The 21,454-nt window shown below is 25.6% G+C and overlaps 1 protein-coding gene across 1 annotated transcript in view; it reads left to right on the plus strand.

Moving 5' to 3' along the window:
* Positions 1–7,032, plus strand: part of LOC105155104 (Tachykinin-like receptor at 86C) — a 44,452-nt gene extending 37,420 nt beyond the window's left edge. The window contains exons 7-8 of the mRNA XM_011071020.2: positions 2,678–2,805; positions 6,294–7,032. Of these exons, the coding sequence (XP_011069322.1) occupies positions 2,678–2,805; positions 6,294–6,421 (256 nt within the window). The 3' untranslated portion in view covers positions 6,422–7,032. The remainder of the gene's footprint in view (positions 1–2,677; positions 2,806–6,293) is intronic.
* Positions 7,033–21,454: the final 14,422 nt, after the last annotated feature.

Below are 21,454 nucleotides of genomic sequence, written 5' to 3' on the forward strand. Positions count from 1 at the left end.
TTTTTTTAATTTTAAAATAATATATTTTGTCCAATTATTTTTCAGTAATTTATTTTGACATTGGAGAAATCATTTCAGTGAACTGTACACGTAAATACACATTTCTAAGATTTATTCGTGTCGCAGAGGCAAATTGATTAAATTCGAGATCTGACATCTTATGTATACGATGAAAACGCAACAATATCAGGCGCAATATTTGCATTTTGCGCCATTGTGTATACTCAAGGACCATTGCACAGTTGCCGCAATGCACACCGGAGAATTATATATGAACTTAATTACCATTTTGTTAAAATAATATAACGCTATCGTATAATAGTCGTATAATAATCACAAATGGACATCGTCGGCTTTGGCATAATAAAATATTATTATTCGGTATCAATTCGTAATCAAATGTATTAATTAGATATATTTTCAGATATTTTACCGCCTGATTGATTAGTAAATACAATCTGCATATATCAGATCTGTCCAATTTGAGCTCCGAAACCAAAACGCAAAGTCATCGATGCAAAAAGTTCAATATAGGTAAGATTTCAAAAACTGTAAAGTGTTGATACGCATCTGAGTGAAGCTTTACGGCTCAACACTTTATAGTCCCTGAAATCTTATATTGAATTTTTTTTGCTTCGATGTGTTCTATGTTTCGGAATTTAAATTGAACAGACCTAACATATAAATACTATATATATATATATTAAATGTATATATTCTACATAATAATGTTCTTAAATTGCGAAAATAATCAAATATATTAATAAAACATGTAATGCTATGAGATAGAATTAATCTTTATAATAATTTTACATTTTATATTTATCCACCATGGAAAAAGACTATAGAAATTTATATGTTCTAATATTTTAATAAAAATTACATTTGAATTAGATTTAATCATATATATTACAATAATATTTTTAAATTATATAACAAATAACTAATTACAGCTTAAATTGCACAAATAATTATTCAGTAATACTTATCAAAATTTTGGCAATATATATAATATTCATTTTCACAAGACGAATTCAAAATTTATTCTAAAATTTAATTTAACAAAACGTTATATATTTGAGTTTGTATATTTTGAATATTTGCTTATAAATAATAAATAATTAATCTAATTAATAATACAAAAGTTACTGTTTATAATACTTGTTTTCTTCTATTTCTAAAAATAGAAAAAAATAAATAATCAATGGCCTTAATGGTATTATATGAATGAGTAGAATTATCCTTGAGATAACTTTTGAATATTCCCCTAATAGTCCGACGTTCAAATTGCAACAAAGAAGTATTTGCACATTCATAAATTTTTATGAATGTGTAAATTTCAGGAATTGTGAAAGACTTTGAGTTGCAATCGAACATTTAGTATGTTTAAAAGAATTGACTTCATTGAATTATTAATAAAAAAAGATTTTATATTGCTCTCTCTCTCTCTAATGTAAATTAAGTCTTCAGAATTTATTTTTTTGATACTAAAATACATGCTTTTTTTTAAGAACCGGTGATATTTTCAAGTAGTAACAGTTTTCGTTAATTATTCTTAAATATATATATTTACATATGTGTATTTAATTTTTCCAGTTAATTTGGATTAAAACTACTTTTGCATTTCTAAAATTAAATTTCTCGTATTTCAAAAAAACATCTCGTATTTCAAAAAAATTCGGAAATGTAACAAAAACAGATTTTGAAAGAATAATTAATTGGTTTTATCATTTATATTACACACAATTCTACATTATATTTATCTACATATAGTTTCAAAAAAGATCTATATATTATCTACTAAAGAAAAGAAGAAGAACTTTACGGTAGCTCTCTAAGAATATTATAAACGAGCTGTCAAGACCTTAATCAGCAATTTGAACAAGAAAAGAGATCGTTTACCAGGATTATATGTGACCAATATATTTTATGTACTTGCTGTTTACGTCATGTTGATAACTCAGACAAGAATAATTTGTGCTATTTCTATAGCAAGACAAAATTGGAAAGATCCATTTTAAAAATAGTTTTAAGAATTTTAATTTTTTGCTTAATTATATAGTATCAATATAATATATCCATTCCATATTGTACTAATTCGTACTTTAAGTTTTTTATTTTTACTTTATTTTATTACAAATAATTTTAATAATATAAAAGTATTGTAATAAAAAGACAAAATTATAGAAGAGACAGAAATATCAAATTTATGTGATTATCAATTTGCTGAAAATAGTGAGTCTAAAAAATGACAAAGACGGTATTATACATAGGCCTCTATACACACACACATTCTCTCTCTCTCTCTCTCTCTCTCTCTCTCTCTCTCTCTCTCTCTCTCTCTCTCTCTGAATCTTTTACATACGATCTCATTTGAAAGTTTTAATTGATTTCATTTTTAAATAAAAAAGTATAAGAATATTATGTCTGATCTCAGTTCAAAATTTAATCTCGCATGCAATCATTTTCTCCAACCTAATTTAAATTTTATTTATGTATGTAAGTGCGTAAAAATCGCATTGTCTTATATTAAAGATAATTTACATTATTGCATTAATTATTGCATTAATTATTGCATTAAGATAATCTGCATTAAATGTATTATATTTGGTTAATTAAGTAAACGGAGTGTTATTTACATATATAACTACGCGTGTCATCGAATTAACTGTTACAGATTTCGAGTTTACTTTGAATTGGTAATTTGCAAATGCTGTTGCGTGATAGATCGGAGAAACGTACAAACCCATGAAACACAAGAATTGGCAGGGTGTCAGCGTTCGGAACTAATACCATGTAATTCCAGTAAGTACAATTTCTACTTAGGGTGCATTCGGGGAGACACTATTAGCACTATTTGTCGTTCTATCCTTGTCTTACGTCTAATGAACGAAATAAAAATAGAATGATATAAATCTCGCTATCTCTCTGAACGTTCTTGATTACAAGTGACAATTGATCGACGATATTTAATTACAGTTTTTTTTTATTATCTTATATATTACAACTCTTTTATGTACATATAAATGATCGGATTCGTTTATTTAATAAAACTTGCATGAGATTTGTTTGAGATTTGATTTGGAAATCCAATTTACTTTGAACAAAATACATTAATAGTTTTACATACAAAAGAAATATTAGTAATTTTATTTAAGAAAAATTTATATTTGAATGTTTATTTCTATTTTTAATAAAATTTTTCATGAGATCTTTTGTATTTCTTGTATAGTTATCCACTGCATAAACATTAAATCATAATTTATTGACAATAATTTGTTGATATAATTCATTAGATTAGAAATCGCGAACTAACAAATCGAAAAATCAATCACTGAATTATTTCATTGCAAACATCACGTGGCAGACAGTCTCGAATCGTCCAATATTTTGTTTAAATGGGCGCAGATATTGCTTTCATATCTGCAAAAGTTTTTAAACAACATATTTTTATTTTTTCGAAAATGTAGAATATTTTATATCAAAAGATTTCCGTATCAATAGGTTGAATTTCTGCGTATTACACGTGTATCTTTTGATGGCAATGTCACCGATGCAAATCCATCAATGCAGATGGAATTTCACGGATGTATGAAATAGTCAAGATATGAATAGTTGACATCTTTCAATCATGTTCAACTATGTTATATCTAAAGAGATGACATTCAAACTTTAAAACCAAAAGAATATTTTCTTCTATTTTTCTATATATAATTCTTAAATTATATAATAGTAGATAATATAATATAATTGTCTACAATAATAAATAATAAATTTAATATTGTAAAAAACTAAATAATTAAAATTTAAGAAAAAAAACATATTTCAAATAAAACGTTGAAAGAATATATTTATATACTACGAATTTTCTTCTATACTAGAATTACGCTAATTTATAGTAATAAAATTATTGTTTAATTTATAAGATTTCTAAAGATTTTATTTATTTTTTAATCCTTTTGTAACTTAGAAATTGTATATCACAAAATGTGAGAACTTTTTGTTCTTAAATTCAATAGAGGAAGGTGAGACAAAATGAAGCAAGATAGGAGAGCAAAATGAGGTACTCTCTCTCCCTCTCCCTCTCTTTCCCTTCCTCCCTCCCCCTCCCCCTCCTCTCTCTCTCTCTCTCTGTATCACGCAATTTAAATATACCATTCATAATCGAACATACACATTAGATATGGCTTGGTTATTGACAGTTCCCTACAAGACAGCGTAGTTGCGTAATTGAGTTACATTAATAATTGAATTTTTTGCGATTTTGTTATTATTCTTTCTCAGTTCTCATTTGTGATATTAATATTAAATTATAGCAGTTCCCTTGTAAATGTATGTGTTTGGGACAAAATTTAACAAGCTATAAGATAAGAACTCTATTTTTTATTATTATAAACAGTGTTTCGAAAAAATTTGATATGATTTCCGTTAGACAAAGAGGGGTAAGATAGGATATTGAAGATTGAGAGTTAATACAAATTGAGTATATCCCACAAATAAAAAAAAACAAAGTTTTTCATTATTATAGAATGGTTAGGAACTACAAATGTAAGACTGACCGAGGAAAATGTTCAGAAGAGGCAATGCTCAATGCAGTTTTATTTAGTCTTATTAGAGTAGAGGGTTGGATAAATTGTTAATCATGTGGAAAATGGGCTCATTGCTCGTGTGCTAATGTAGAAAATGACAACGAAGATGCAACACATGTTTACTCCCTGTCATTTCGATAAATAATGAATGTTATTTAATTATTAATGGATGTTCCATCTTGCCCATGAGGCACCCCGTCTTGCCCTACCCGCGGGGAATGCCAAGATGGGAAAAAATGCATTTTCTTTATTTTTATTTAAAGTTTAAAAAATTCTAAAGATTTAATGGTAGTCAAATTAAAAGACTGAAAGATTAGTTAAGCAATAAAGTTGATTGGTTAATTATGAAAATCCATGTTTTATATATCATCGAACCTTAAGTATCCCGTCTTGCCCCACCTTTCTCTATTGTATATTAAAAAAGCAATTGAATAAAATCAAAATCCAACGATAGTTATATACACTGATTTATTATTTTATATTTCTAGCTATTATTCTTTAACATCTGTACTGTAATATTTTTTATATTGTTCACTTTTAATAAAACAAAGAGAAGATGCATTTATCATAATATTTATTTAATTTATATAATCTTTTTTTTTCTGTTCTCTTTTTATATTTGAAATATTTTCATTATGTAATAAGAGATAATTTTTATACTTACTACGAGCAAGTATTTCACATACTTTATTTAGCGTATGATGCGATAAATATATGTTGAAAAATGTTACCATAAAATCTTGAAGGTAACTTGAATTTTAATCATCACATTATATTTTATGTCAACTATTCGCGGAATTCCAGCCTTTAGGCAGAGAATGTTGAGCATGTGTTGAAAGAGAGAATCTAATTCATTATTCTTAATATAAAATTTTCTTTTAGCTTTCTAAAGAGATAGATCAGTTTAATAGTTTAATCCAAAATATATTATTAGCTTAACAAAACAACAAAGACTATAGATTATTTACAATATATTTGTAATATACGATACAATATATGTATATAATTAAGAAATAATATAAGTGGGATAATTTACACAATTTAGTACACAATAATTATAAAAATTATTTAATATTTACTAATAAATAATTAATAATTACGCAACTCATCAATATGATTTCTATATAAATATTTTAATTTCAAATATAATAATTTAATTTAATATAATTGCATATAATAGACTCAACTATTGTATATTTCAGAATTTTTTAATTTTCTTTAATTTATTTTATATATATATATATATATATATATATATAAAATAAAAATTTTTAAAGAATTTTTAAATTCAAAATGGGCTTGAAATGAAAATTTCAAGTCCATTTTGACCCAGAATGACCAGGCGTAAACCAATTTGTACATCAATTTGTTGTTTCCTACTTCAATCATCGTAATTTACGGCTCAGATTAGTCAGAGGGAATGCTATTGGAAAATACATAGTTCTAGTATTGCAAATATATTGTTAAAATATTACATGTAATGCTTGTGAATAATATTACAACTTTATCCCTTTTGAGCGTGAAAAATAATTAATAAATTCGGACAATAAAAAACTCAAATTCAAATTTAAATAATATAACTTCTCAATGCAAATTTATACTCAGCAAGAAATGGAATTTTCCATAACGCACATTCCAGGTTGTCAAGAGTAAATTGTAGACATTTGCAGACATTTAAATTTGCGCATTTTGTTTTGTTTCCAGGTCGTTTTAAATCTACTTCAGTCAGATGGCGACAAAGCGTGGCAGAAAGCCAGATACAAACCTTTAAAATGAATACTCGAACAATGTGTGAGGGACTTCATGTTAAAGAGGATATTGCTATAATCTGAATTTTAACTTAAGTATATATTACAAAGTTTCAAATATCATATTACCATTTTCGTGCTTTACAACGAACTTCGTTATAAACAGTTACCAAATGTTATAACGCAGTTCTAATTGCATGTTGAATGGCTAACAATAATGAGTTATCAAGCACAATATTCTATCTTCTCCTTTTAAAGATTATTTTCTTACTCATAAATGAGACTGACAGAAATGTAACCAAAAAGTTCGATGTTATTTATAATATTAGATATAAAACTTAAAAATGTAATTATATAATAGGTATACGTCTTGTATATTAATGATAATATTCTATACCTTCTTCGAACTGTTATCATTATATTACAACAAAATTCTGTACATATTATAAAAATAATAATCATGATTCGTTATATGCATAATACGTAACATACGCAATATACGTAATTCGTTATATATAATACATTTCGTTATGTATATCATATATACTTATAAATGTTATTTTAATAAGACTTACCTTTCTAACCTTACCCTAATATTACCTTTTTAACTTCAGAAATATTTAATACATTAAACGTATATTATTTGTCACAAATATACTTTTAAGTATATTAAAATATAATTGATTTTGCAAAAATATTTTTATTAACGTTTGATTTCATATCCGCAATAAATTTGAACTAAATTTTTTTTGAACTAAACTTTTAATTGCTTATGTACCTACAAGCATTTCAATTATCAAATACTTCTAAAGCAACATTACTTTGTCAAAATAATGTTGTTACGTGTCGTCTTTTCTTTATTATTTTTTGTTTGCTAAATTATTGTTTTGTATCATGTTATTCTATATGCAAAATTATTAATCTCATTAGCGCGCATGACAACTCGTTATAAATTTTGAAGTTTTAGTAATGAATTACGTGCTAAAATATTCGAAAATGAAATAACAAGTTATTTGAGCATTTTGTACAACTTTAAGATAGCTTTCTAATTTTCTCACTAAATAATATTTATTAGTATTTTAGAGCAATTTTGATTTTAAGATAAACAAAACCAAAAATATTTGTTACTATATAATTTACTATATAATATTATATATATAAATTTATTTAAAATGATATTACTAATGCTAACTATAACTTTTCAAACTTACCTATTGTTATATAATTATCATTGCAGTATACTTTAATGTAAGTATAGAAAATATTTAAATTATTATTTGTTTGTAAATTGTAATACGTCAATTAAACCGAAAATATGACGAAATTGTTTTGAAAAAATGCGTTTTGTTGAAAAAATTAACGAAAAGAATTGCTTTCATGATGCAGAGATGTACAAAGGCACTACATATAGCAGAAATGAATGCCTTTAGCTATGTTCACTTATGACTGTTTATGACGCAAGAAACGCAATGAACGCGCATTAAATTAAATCTGATTTTCTTCTCTCTGGATCTTCCCTATTATTTTAGAAGTAATAAACTATAATATAGTATTCGCATAATGTTTGGAAACTGGCATATATAAAGTTTAAAATTTTAAAAGTATATGTACATATAAATTCATCTTAAATTAATATTTTTAGAGAACAATTATAGATTTGAATTTATATAGAAATTGAGTTGTATTTATAATTAGTAACATTTTTATTCACAAAATTTGTTACATATTATTTTTCTTTCATTTTAATACATATATATTAATTTATTAATTAGTTCAAAATTATATTTTATAAATAATACAAATTTTCTTTCATAATTTCTTATTAAATGATACAACGTTTTTGATGTTTACGTATATAAATATACATTACATAAAATCTTCTTTCTCAAGAATTTCAACAATAAAAAAGTTTCAGATTTATTTATTCATGATTATAATATGAAATTGATAATTTATTTGTGTATTTCTTTTCTAATATGTAAAAATAAAAAATATAGAAATGCAATCATTTCTCAATGTATTTATAAATCTAGATTACAGTGTAGTAGATAAATTTGCCTTTTAGTATCGTAAATTGAAAGAGATATACAGGAAGCAGGTCATGACATAAAGCAAATTTAAATAGTATTTAAACAGCAGAAAGGGATGATTCACTATTCAAATATTAAAACCAGGTATTAACATTGCATAATAATCGGACAGATAGTATTAAACATTATTCTGATGACTAACCGTTTAAAGATAGATCAGTTTTAAGCTCTTTCATATTTAGAGATACAAGTACGCAAGTGCGAACTGAGAGATCAATGTATATTCACAAACGTATATTCACATATACATAATTATTCCTAAATTTAATGTTTAACGCTTAAAATCAGAGAAAATCATATTACGTCATATAAATTATCTCTCTTCTATTTAATGTATTTTCTAAATGCATTATTGATAAAATTTAAACATATTAAAGTGCAACTTTAGATTTTATCATTTTATCTTTTCGCACTTTTAGAGTATCACATTTTATTTCTACGGATTGATACACAGTACCTACATCATTTTTGTTTGTGTTACATCTCTATATGATAGCAAATCATACTTGGCAGGATTTCTATGAGAATAGCGATTTTCTGTGGGCTTTCCGATCGCTTTCAAATTTTTTGTATGTAATAAAAACTTTTATATCATATCGTTGCTTCTTTTATTACATAGTATAAAATATATATGTACTTTAATATCGTAACTTGAAGACTGTACAGTAAGCTATTTCATAAAAAATCCAACATGTTGCACATTTTTTGTTACATATAAATTTTTTATAACACCAGTTCGTAAACTTCGTTACAAAATTTGTTCTTTCATATTTCTTTATCTTAATTGCAAATTATTATAGAAAAATTATTATCATTATTATTTAATATATGTAACTATATACTCTAATAATTCAGTCAACATAAAAAGATAGGCTTTATTACAATTTTAATTAATTGATAAGAATAATTAGTCTTACGTATATAAATTTGCGTTTATATTTTATATAATAAAGTTATGAAAAGATTCTATAACCAGAGCCTGGAATAATGTTTTCTTAACCAAGATATAGAAAAAAACACTCAAAACTGTTTTAAAAGCCTTACAAACAGATTTAACAAACTGTAGCAATAGTTTAAAAGTACAATAAAATATCAAAATAATCTTTTTTATTAATTATATGTTTCATTTAGACAATAAATATTGCTGAGTAATAGAGTTAGTAAAAGTTTTATAGGATAAACTTTTAGTCTCTATATCGAAAATGTATTTAACAGAACATGATAAAATTTTTTTATCTATAGCACATAGCGAACGACGCACGCTAGTGTCGATATTTTCTCATTTCCTTTCAGTTGTAAGAGCTATGACAGAATTATCGAACGATCACCGTGAGTAAGAAGAATGGTGTGTCATTGATAGAAAATTATGGCATTCACATGATATGGTTAGTTACGGAATTATGACGACTACATCCTGAGAATATATACAGGCTAGATGAAAGGAATTAATTTCTCGGTGACACTGTTTTTCACATGAATAATGTATGGAAATGTCTGTCACCCATACGCCGTATTCATATCAAAATTGTAAAAATATTGTAAATTATGTAAAATACATGTTTTACATTACATTATATTTGAAAAAAAAATTTAACATAAATAAACATTGAACAGTTTTCATATTCGATATCTTTAAAACAGGCAATTTCAGACAAAAAAATAGAAGCGGTTACGTCGTTATGTGAAATCAAGTGTAAAGATAAACATGACGGAAGTAAATGACTTAAGGTCCCATCAACTTCTATTTTTTGGTGACATAAGGAGTTTTTGGATATTTTTTTGGGTTTTTTGGATATTGGAGTTCTAATTTATTTCGCCATACTTTTTTTACAATTGATAACATTTATCATCTGCAAGTAGTAAGCGATATATGTATATATTGTAATTGTAGTTTTGTAGAAAAATTAAGATTAGATTATGTAGGTACACGATTAAAATATGCACATATGCACAATGTAGAATTTGGTAAAACAAGAAAGCGAGACGAAATTAAAATGTGCTTAGGTATGCAACGTAAAATTTGATAAAACACGAAAACACACTGCATTACACGCTAGAAATATTATTTTTGAGAAAATTGTTAACCGCAGGAAACATTTGCAACAATTTTGACAACAGAAAATTGTTAGTTTAAATAAAGTATTGTAGGAAAAGTATGACGCGTTAAATATTATAAAACGTGACGTATTTCCGTAAAACTTCTATTTAGTTTCATATTATAGATAACTCACACGAAACACATGGGACATTTTGAACGATTTACTTTCATCACGTTTGTCGTTTGCACTTAACGTTTCACAATAAGAGCGAATACTGTATAGTTCCTATTGAGCTTCTACTCTCTCGCTAGGGTTGCTATGATACATTTGTGAGATGTCGAGATCTGCAGAGAAAGAAAAATGATAATAGCAGTTCACTTAAATAATTCTCTGCCATTAATACAAGACTTTATAGTTTCTCTCTAAATTTGAATTAGTGAATAATTACTGATATCAGTGCCAAGTATGCCACTGATAATCAGTAAATTAAATATAAGATCTCTAATTTTAGCTAATTTTTATTATGTGATCTAACTAACCTTGTTTTAGTGCTTAAATTCGATAAATATAGTATTAAAAAATTGAAATTAACGTGCAAATATCAATATTTTAGTTATAAATAATGCTCAAACATTCTTCTTTTTTTAGTTAAACTTCACTGATTATCAGTGCCAAGTATGCCACTGGGTAATTAATGATTATTCACTAATTCAGATTTAGAAAGTTGATAGGGAATATTCATATATCGAGATTCCACTTTTTTTTATTATATTAATAAACAAATTATTTGATAGATTGTTATAAAATATTTCATGATGTTAATCAATCAGGCGTACAGCCTTTATTAATTTCCTAATTAATATTATTTGTTAAATTTTCCGTATATTACCCACAAACAGCGAGGGCACATTGGATACTAAGCTATGTCAGTTCGGTTACCTTGCTTAATTAATGCTTTTTTTTTTTATTAAAACTCGTGTATCTTCTGTATGCTGATGCTACGCTTTCAAAGCACTGCTTTGTGTTTTTATTATTCATGGAAAGTTAATTAGACACGCGAATATGAATATGATGATTTTTGTAATAAAAAAAGTAGCTTATAAACATGAGGCAAAATAAATTCTTTTCTAAAAAATAAAACAATCTTTTCGATTTAAAATAAAAACATGAAATTAAACATTCTATGTATTACGTGTTTTTACAACTTTTCATTTACAAGACATTTGTTTCATTATTTGTTAAATTATTTCTTTGTTAACGCTTGCTACAAGCGTGTCTTTTTATTACAAAACAACAAAATTAACTACAAACATGTTTGTAACTACAAACATTCCAATGTTATAGAGTACACGTATATTTCGAAATATATTTGCTTCATTTTATTCATAAAGCCTAATATGAGATTCCTAATTTTTATTTTGACACTGATATGTATATACATATGTACACACATATCAGCTGAAGGAAAAAAAATGCATTGCTAGAGTTTACTTTATTAATATAAATATTATATTCTGTACTTTAATTCTATATGTGCTAAATGTGTTATGATTATTTATGAGTTGATTATTAGAGTTCTAGAGGTAATTTACATATGTTAACACATGTCGCTATGTTTATTATCGGTTGGTCCATAGGGATAACAAAACTTTGAGTAGCAACATTGAGAGAGAGAGAGAAAGAGAGAGAGAGAGAGAGAGAGAGAGAGAATGTGAGTGAGAGAGAAAGAGGAAGACTAGCACATGTCCACCCACAGCAAGAGCTATATGTTATACACAGGCGTATATACATTGTCTACATAATCCTAATGATATGTAACCATATGACGCGAATACACAACCCAAAGGGCCATAGTGCACTGAGTTTCACAAATGGAAAAAACAACTTTGTGCACCTGTTCACACAGGGGCGTCAACTTAGAATTGTGCCATATTACATACTCGTATATTTTATATGTGGTACATATATTTTATATATATAATAAATGTAATCATGTAGAACACACACGCAAATGTCGAACTACGGATTTTGTTCCTGCTTATAAATTCATCCATTATAGTTTTTAAATTAAAATTTTGTACGACATCTGAATGAATACGCAAAACAGCCATACTATTTAACAAAATTGGAAGCATCATAGAATGTAGATAAGTTTTTAATCTCCCAAGAGCAGAAAAAGATCTTTCCACAGTGCAGGATGTTGCCGGGATTGTAAGCAGAAATTATAATATATCATTTTTGTGTGTATTCTGATATAATTTCTATCACGGTTATATTTTTTTTCAAAAAATTAACGGCATCTTTTAAATTACAGATCTCTATTTTCTTGACCTCCATTATGTATAAAACATCGTTCGATGTAGTTTTATAATTTGCTCCTATCAAAATGAATTTTATATATTGTAATAATACGATCAATGTCACTTTCATTTCATTCAAAGCGCTACATTTGGGCACTAGTAAAATACTGATCGACAGTCGTGGAAGATGCAACCGCCGATCAAGTTCTAAACACGCAACTTTTCATATATAGTTTAATCAATTTTCATTAAAAAAAAATATTAAATAATTAATTATTTCATCAAAAAATAATTTATACATTCTTCGGATTTCCAAGTATGGAATTCCACACATGAAAAAATTTCGAGTGTGGAATACTCCATATCAACCATACTATAGTCGACGCCCATGTGTTCACGAATAAATCAACCCGCACTAACCCGCACGCGCATCCAACGTCCACCTTGGCCTTATGAAACGCTGACTGGTAAACTAGACAAATGAAATTATTGTTGGTCATATGTACATACACGAACGTATATTGGATGAGGAAAAACAGAGGAAAAGCTAATGTTTCGCGAAGCATGAGACGTGTCGTGAAATTAGATTCCTGTCAAGTGCTAATTCGACGTTTATGTTAAAGTGCAAGTTTTCAATCCAGGAAATGAATGTGACACAGTATGCATGATGATGACGCTCAGTTAAATTTCAGTGCGAAAATGAATGGAATGAAATATGATTTCGCTGAAGTAAATATTTTTCGATTTACTATTTTAATTATGTAGATATTCAAAATGTTAAGAAAATAATTGTTGAGCTTTAAGCACTTAACTTTTAATTACTTATGATTTCTTTGTTTATTAAAATGTTACAAATATAAAATTAGATTTTTAAAATATTAATTTTCAAAATATTAAAAATAATTTTGTCAGAGAATATCAAATATTTTAAAATCGAGAAAATTAATTTATCAAGAATACATGATATAATTCCTGCATATTCATTCAGATGTCGTACAAACTTTTAGTATCAAACTTACTTGTGTTAGCGTTATATAATAGATAAGTTTCATGATTAAACTAAGACTGTTGGGATATACTTCGTATAGTAAAGATTGTCTAGCTTGTTATCTGTGATTAGAAAGCTTGACTAGTCAAAGTTTGACTAGAAAGCTAGAGAGGTAAATCTATAAAGTAAGCCTCCATTTTAAGTATAACGTCGTCAAACGTGGGCTAACGTATTTTAAAGTGATTATGTTGTTAGAATTAAATTTTAATACAATAAACTTCTATTTAGCTTATTTAATATTTCAGTAAATATAATAACCATTTTGTTTGTCTATAAAAAATTTTTTATACATAAAATTTCATAGTTTTATAAGTAGAAATTATATAATATAATATATATTGTGATATTTATCCTTCAAATCGTAGCTATGTTTCATAAATTTTTTTGTCTACATTTGTACATAAAATGATAATATGATACTATAATGATATTGGTAATTTTTGAGAGCATTTTTGAAAGTTGTAAGTACTAAGAGGGATTATAGATACGATCAATCAATAACGATCGTACGTATGAAAGTTCACAACCGCATGCTTGTAACATGCTTGTAATATGTATAATAGCTCGAGTAATCGCATGTCAGTTATGCATGATTTATGTTTGAGCGTAAAATCATCACATCAATTGTAAAAATGTGTATCAATTGAGATAATATTTTCTTTTTTATTATTAAAACATTTTTTTATGTGTACGTATGTATGCAGACATGTGTAGGAATCTTTTAAGCTCCATCGGGAATTCAAGACTGGAATTTACTGGTTGAAGAAGAAACTGGAGTACTCTTGACTTTTGTTTCCTTATATGGGAACGTTTTTTATTTCGTTGGAAAGCAAGTTATGTATTTTAGTAAACTTAAATATTGGAATTTTAGTTCAGATGTCCATTTGGTTCTTAATGTATAACATACATGTATATGTTAATATTTTTTTAAAATTATGCTGTGTAATTCTGTAATTCTGTGTACTTTTAAGTTATTCCTTTGCAACTTTACTGTGAAAGAAAAAGCCAACTGCCGTATATAATAACGTTGTAGTAATGGATTACGAGTAATAGCTAATTTCTGAAGATATTTAAAGAAGAAACTTCTAATTCCAAAATGTTGACTCTATGATAACTTCTAAATGGTAAGCTATTAAAGTTGGAGAATCAAAATGTCAAAAGTTTGCTCGCATTCAAAGTATATGACATACTTTTTTTATCACATCTGTTTATACAAACTTTCGATATAATTTTCTATCTTTAACTTCTTAAAGTTGTTACAATTTAGAAATTATATTAATACTGTAAATAAAAATTATATTGTAAAAAATTATATTGTAAAAAGATATAGAATATTTAAAATTATTATCTCAGATAAGTATTCTAAATCATCTTGCAAAAATATACGCATAAAAACAAGATAGAAGATAGAAAGAAGATTAAATAGTATTATTTTACTATGACATTAAAAAAAAATAGTGATTAATAAAGTCAAAAAGAATCAAACGTAATATAGTTCTTTAATCGGAATTTTTTAACATTTTGAACTCTCACCTATTTCTTTATACTTTTAGAATCCTAATGAAACTTCCTAATAAAACTTGATAATAATAAAAAAGATGCAATTCCTTTAATATCCTTTAACCCTTCTGTTTTGACCTCATTGTTCTCTTTATTACAACGAGCAAACAAAAGTTAGTAACACGCAAACTCAAAATTCTTTTATATATATCTTCAAAAATATATTTATTACTAATTGTAATAAATATATAAAAAATTTGTCAATTAATTATAAATATAAAAAATATAAATAAACATATAAAAAATTACAAATATGTATATAGTAAAAATATAAAACAGTGTTTAATAAAATATATATTTTAAATCAGATTTTGTAAAATAGCAGAAAATATTTGAAGATAATTTCTGTTAGCAAAAATAATGTCTAAAATAATTTAAAAGATAAGAAAAAGCAGAAACTTAGTTTGCTATCGATTAGATGCAACTCAATAAAATGATTTATGAACTCAGAATTGTAAAATATACGACGTTTAGTAAAAGTGACTTTTACCTCTTTATATTTTATCACAACAAAAGTCTGAAAGAATAATATATGTGTAGATGCTCTCTATATTTTTCATAGCAAACATGATTGAACCGATAGTTATGACTAATACATCACTAAAAAAGTGAATAAAGAAGAAAAAAAAGCTCGAAATGTAATTAAGAATTTGTCATATCTAAAAATAATACTAAAAGTATATAAAATTTTATAGATTGTTCTATTATTAGTCTGAATATATATGAAAATTTGAGCACAATTCTCTTATTAAAAATTATTTAATTTTTTGTCTTGATACTTACGTAAAATTGCGTTTTGTAATATTATATTAGGTGTTGGAATTAATTCGTAGCGTTTTACAAGTGATGGGAAGTACTTTCATTAATGTATTTTTTAATGCTCATGTGAAATAAATAACATTCTTTCATTAAAAAACGCTACGAATTAATTCCAACACCTAATACATCTTTGCAAATTTGATAAAGAAGCAAAAGTGATTAAGAATTAAATCAATTTTTTTTCATATACTAACAAAACAATAATAAATATTCATGCAAAAGTTTATTTGGTTCCATTTACTCGTTTAAAAGTTGTTGACCTAAAACAGCAGAAAAATATGGCCATTTTACTGCATAAAATCATTATAATCTAAATCATTTACTATTTTGATTTTTGCTATTGGTTTTAGAATGTATACACGGATTAATATCATCAAAATTTTTTGAATAATATAATTGGTTGATAAACTTTTTTTTATTAATTGTTTGACTAATACTTTTAGCTGATACTATAACCACACATGCTTAATTGTTCCTATTTCCTATAGCTTTTAGTTTTAACGTAACAACTATTTCACTTTTTAAAAAATGAACATGTTAACAATTAAACCATTGTTTCAACCACTGAAAGCGCCAAAGGATTACATCGTTCATGCATTAGCACTTTCAAAGCGTAATAGTTCATTACAATAAATCTGTCTAATATATGTACGTTATGTATTATCTATCATAAAATCGTTAAATTACGATTTAAGTAATTAGCAATCTAAATGCATAGCTTGATCGCTTAAATACATGCAATGTTACATGTCGATAATTCTGTATATTTAATTGTATCTAAGTAATCTAATAAATTTCGCGCGCGCTCTCATTAGAAATAATAACTCACCTTAATGTATTAATTTTTCATAGAGAAAATACTGCAAGTATATATAATAAAAATATATATAATAAAATATATATAATAAAATAATATAATAAACGTTATATAATAAAAATATATTAATATATATATTTTTATATTATATATTTGTAGTATTTTCTCTATAAAGAGCTTATACATTTAAGCAAGTTACGTATTTAGATTGCTAATTAACTAAATAGAAATCCAACGTCATATTAAAAAACAGTTCTAATATCATGTTCGCATTTTAATGCTTTCATCGTCTTGACAAGTAATTTAATGATTTCAAACAAAAAGGAAAAAATTAATTAAAATTGATAATGCAACACTTATATCGGTGTACTAAAGTTATATTCTACTTAAAAGCCAAACGAACAGAAAATTTTAAATGTAATAAGGCTATCTGCCTCATTCTGTATAAGTACTTTTAATCCCTCGGAAATGGTAAAGTGATTTTGTTTGTTGTTCCATAAAAGCTTCTTCAACTTAGTCTCAAGAGTCTCAATAAAGGGTTGCTTCTGCCTAATTCAGGAGGAAAAGCACTTAACTTTGCAACATTTGTGATATTCTATTAAATAAAAAATACATTGAATAATATTTATGCAATACGATTTTCCAAAATTCAATTATTTATGCATAAATTTAAATGTCAAAATACATTTAATATTCTAGTTATGACATTTATGCAAAATATTAAAAAACTTTTGTATTGAGGAAACTTACATTTATACATCGTTTTCTTCAGTTTATGCTCTCTTTTTCTTTATTAATTGTAACTCAAATTAGTTATAAATTTGCTAATAATTATACATTACTAAAATATTTTCACATTATATAAAATTATAGGAACTTTCATATAATACTACTATTTTAAAATTAAATTTGTTAAAAGATTGAACATGATATTATAATCAATAAGCGAGAATAATATTATATTATACATCTATATTATATGCCGATTTTCATCTACTTGTTTTATCAACAAATATTAAAAATGAATTATTATATTAATATAAAAGATTAATAAAAAGGAAAAAATTAATAAAGTGGTCACGTTATTATTACACTTTCACAGCAAAAATATTAAGAATGACATAGGATGCGATATTTAAGACTATGTATATTAAACACTATTATTAAACATTCGACAAATTAAATAATTCGTAAAAAATAATTCTTCTTTGTTGCATAATAAATTTTATGATAAAACTCAAGCCTGTTTTTTAAATAATCTATTATTAATAATTCATGTCAGAAAATTTACTTCACAAAAGATAGAAGTTTATTTATATAACTTTTGTATATTATAAAATACAAAATGCATTTTAGAAATCGAAATATACACATATAAAATAAATATTGAATATTAAAATGCACATACATTAAAATACGATATATAAAATTATGGGAGAAATTCTATTCTGAAATAAAGTAAGCTTTAGAATATTCATGCAACTTTTTTCGTATATACGCGTTTGTCATCGCATCATTGATTCTTTATGCAGGAATTTAAAAAATTCGATGCATTCTCTATTCGAACGTGGAATGCTTTGTCCTATGTACGTAACACATCTTTATTCTGCATAGTACCTACTTGCTGCGAATCTAAAGGTACATGACCATCGAAGGGATTTTATTTTATTGATCGTTGAAAGCTTACAGTTCCTAACGTAAATAGCCTCTATAATTCTAACTTCATGAAGATTTTCGTTTAATGATTCATTTTGTCCTCGAATTGGCTCTTACAACGATTCATTTCATATTCTATCTTTCTATATAAATTTGTGTCTCATTATAAATAAAAGTTAAGACGGAAGATCAAATGTAGATCACAAAATGGAGCAGTAGTAGCATAAATATTAGTAGCATAAATTTTAGTTCTATTTAGATTCATTAAATTTATACAATATTGCTACCTTACCTTTAAAATATGCGTATATATCTTATTACATCAAATGAGAAATCCGAAATGTTTGACATTTTTATTGTTGAGGGGAAAATAAAGTACGTACCAAACATATTAATGAAAAGCTATAAATCAATATGTTAACATACAAAGCACATGACACAAAATGATACGTTACAAAAGCAATATTGCATACGTAACATATGCAATTAAACTATAATTATTCCAAAATTATATTTGGTACGCGCGCCATTATGTAATTCAAATTTATTGATATAGCAAAATATAGGTATTATGAAACAATTATGTCTATAATTATATCTTGAACTCTATAACCGTAACAACCTTTCTTCGTTGGAATTCTATTTCAAAAATAAGTTAGAGAGAGAGAAAAAACTTTCCTATAGTACTTTTACTATCAAGTATTAAAAGTATTAAAAGTATATATTTCATGAATGATAATATTAGTATAGAATTAGAGATGTGCATATAAAATATAAAAAGAAAGAATATTCATTTGTAAAAGAAAGTACGCTCGAAATAATTGCTAAAGTATTATTAAAGATAAGTTATTATTCAATTTCTAGACGATATCTCAATTTATAATTAATAGAACATCACAGATATGCACCCAAATAAAAGCACATATATACACGAATCAAATACGATCGCTTTTCCTCTTATGATGATTATGAAACTCGTTGAAAAATTTATAAAATCTTATTGCTTAAAATTTTTTCGCTTAAAATTTGTTCGCTTATTATCTCTTGTATTATTAATAAACTTACATTGATATCAATCTACTTAACATACAAATTATCAAAACACGCGATAACAACTATTCAAAAACTGTAAAATATATGGTACATCAAGAGACATTGAGATCATTAATTATTCTCGATTCGAATCTTAATGGATACCTATAATTTTACTGTATGCAGACAATTTTTTACTGTCTATATTTTTCCCTATTTTTAATTAAATGTGATAATTAAAAAAATAAAAATTAATTAACGACAATCTGGCAATTATTTTTGAAATTTAACTTCGGCAGATTTAAATTTATATTATATCTTTTTACATAAAAATCTTTTGAAGTATTTTTTGTGAAATCTATTTAAAACATAAAATATGTAAAATTGTCTTAAATAAACACGAAAATATATGTGTGAAATGTCTTTATTACTCTTATTAAAATGCAAATCCTAGCAGGTAATAATTAAATAAAATTTCTACCTAAATTAATATTTGCAATCTCTGCTTACTTATATTATTTTTCATGTAAATCAATTTTTCTTTATAATACATTTCAAATTATAACAATTATATATTATAGCGATTACATAAAATTGTACTGAATATATATACTTATAAAAACGTTTAACTTTCCTGCATTCGTATACTAAGATTTTTTTCATTTATACATGACAATTTTTTATTTATAAATAATAGTTTTTATTTGGAAAAGAGTTAGAAAATAAATAAGAAAATTTAAATTAACTTTGATTTACTTATCAAGTTTAAAATGCAAAAAATCTCACAAGAAGATATTAAAAAATGGTGAATGAATTAAACTTCAGTTATAAACAAGTAATAGCTGTAGATTAATCACGTTATACGTTTATCTAATTATCGTGTACGAGAAGAAAGATAGCTAAAATAGTAACTCAGTTTCTTGTAATAAAATGAAATGTATCAAAATATCAAAACGGAAAAACCGGATATCGATTTCTTCATTAGATATTTTATGACAAAAAAGAGAAATTAGATTTCATGTTATAGTTTTTGTTTTTCGAGTTCTTCTTTTTAAATGAAATAAGATAAATTTGCAATATAAATTATTTGTAACAAAGACTATGGCCGGTATTCATAGTCAGAACTTATATTTAAAAATATTATGAAGAGAGCCGTATTAGGATCTTAAGACATTATTGAAGACGGTCTTAAAATAACAACAGACTATAAATATTGTTCTATGTCTATTATTGATATAACATTTATGATTTTGTTTAAAACATAACAGTCACCAGCTGAGTCAAATCGTGAAAGATAACTAGATATATCAATAGACTCAAATACCATTGTTGATAACCATTGATTATCTTGAAAGGTAATGATATCGACAATATAATAATTATTGCAATTAATATTTATTTAATCGTTTCACATATTATATCTAAGTAAATATCTAATGAGCTTGTCACGCTTGCATTGTGGTGTAGCTTGGTATCTGTTTCAACAAGTTGACAGGTGAATGCGGTTTGTCGTTGCCCGTGTTTGGTGACATTGGAGAGTCGACATGGTCCGAGCAGAGAGAAATCTGAGAGAAGATATGAGAGCCTTTTTCCTGTAAACCGCAAAATGTCCCCGCGCACTACTGTTCTTTGAAGAAATGTCAACTACATAACAATATCAATTTTTGTTGCGATGCTCCGGATGAAAATAAATCGCTAAAATCGTTGAAATTTCTATTAGTTTGATAGATTTATTTCAGAGATTTCAATGATTAAA

Source organism: Acromyrmex echinatior, chromosome 10, assembly GCF_024713525.1.
Source record: "Acromyrmex echinatior isolate Ae372 chromosome 10, ASM2471352v2, whole genome shotgun sequence".
In the NCBI taxonomy this organism is placed as follows: domain Eukaryota; kingdom Metazoa; phylum Arthropoda; class Insecta; order Hymenoptera; family Formicidae; genus Acromyrmex; species Acromyrmex echinatior.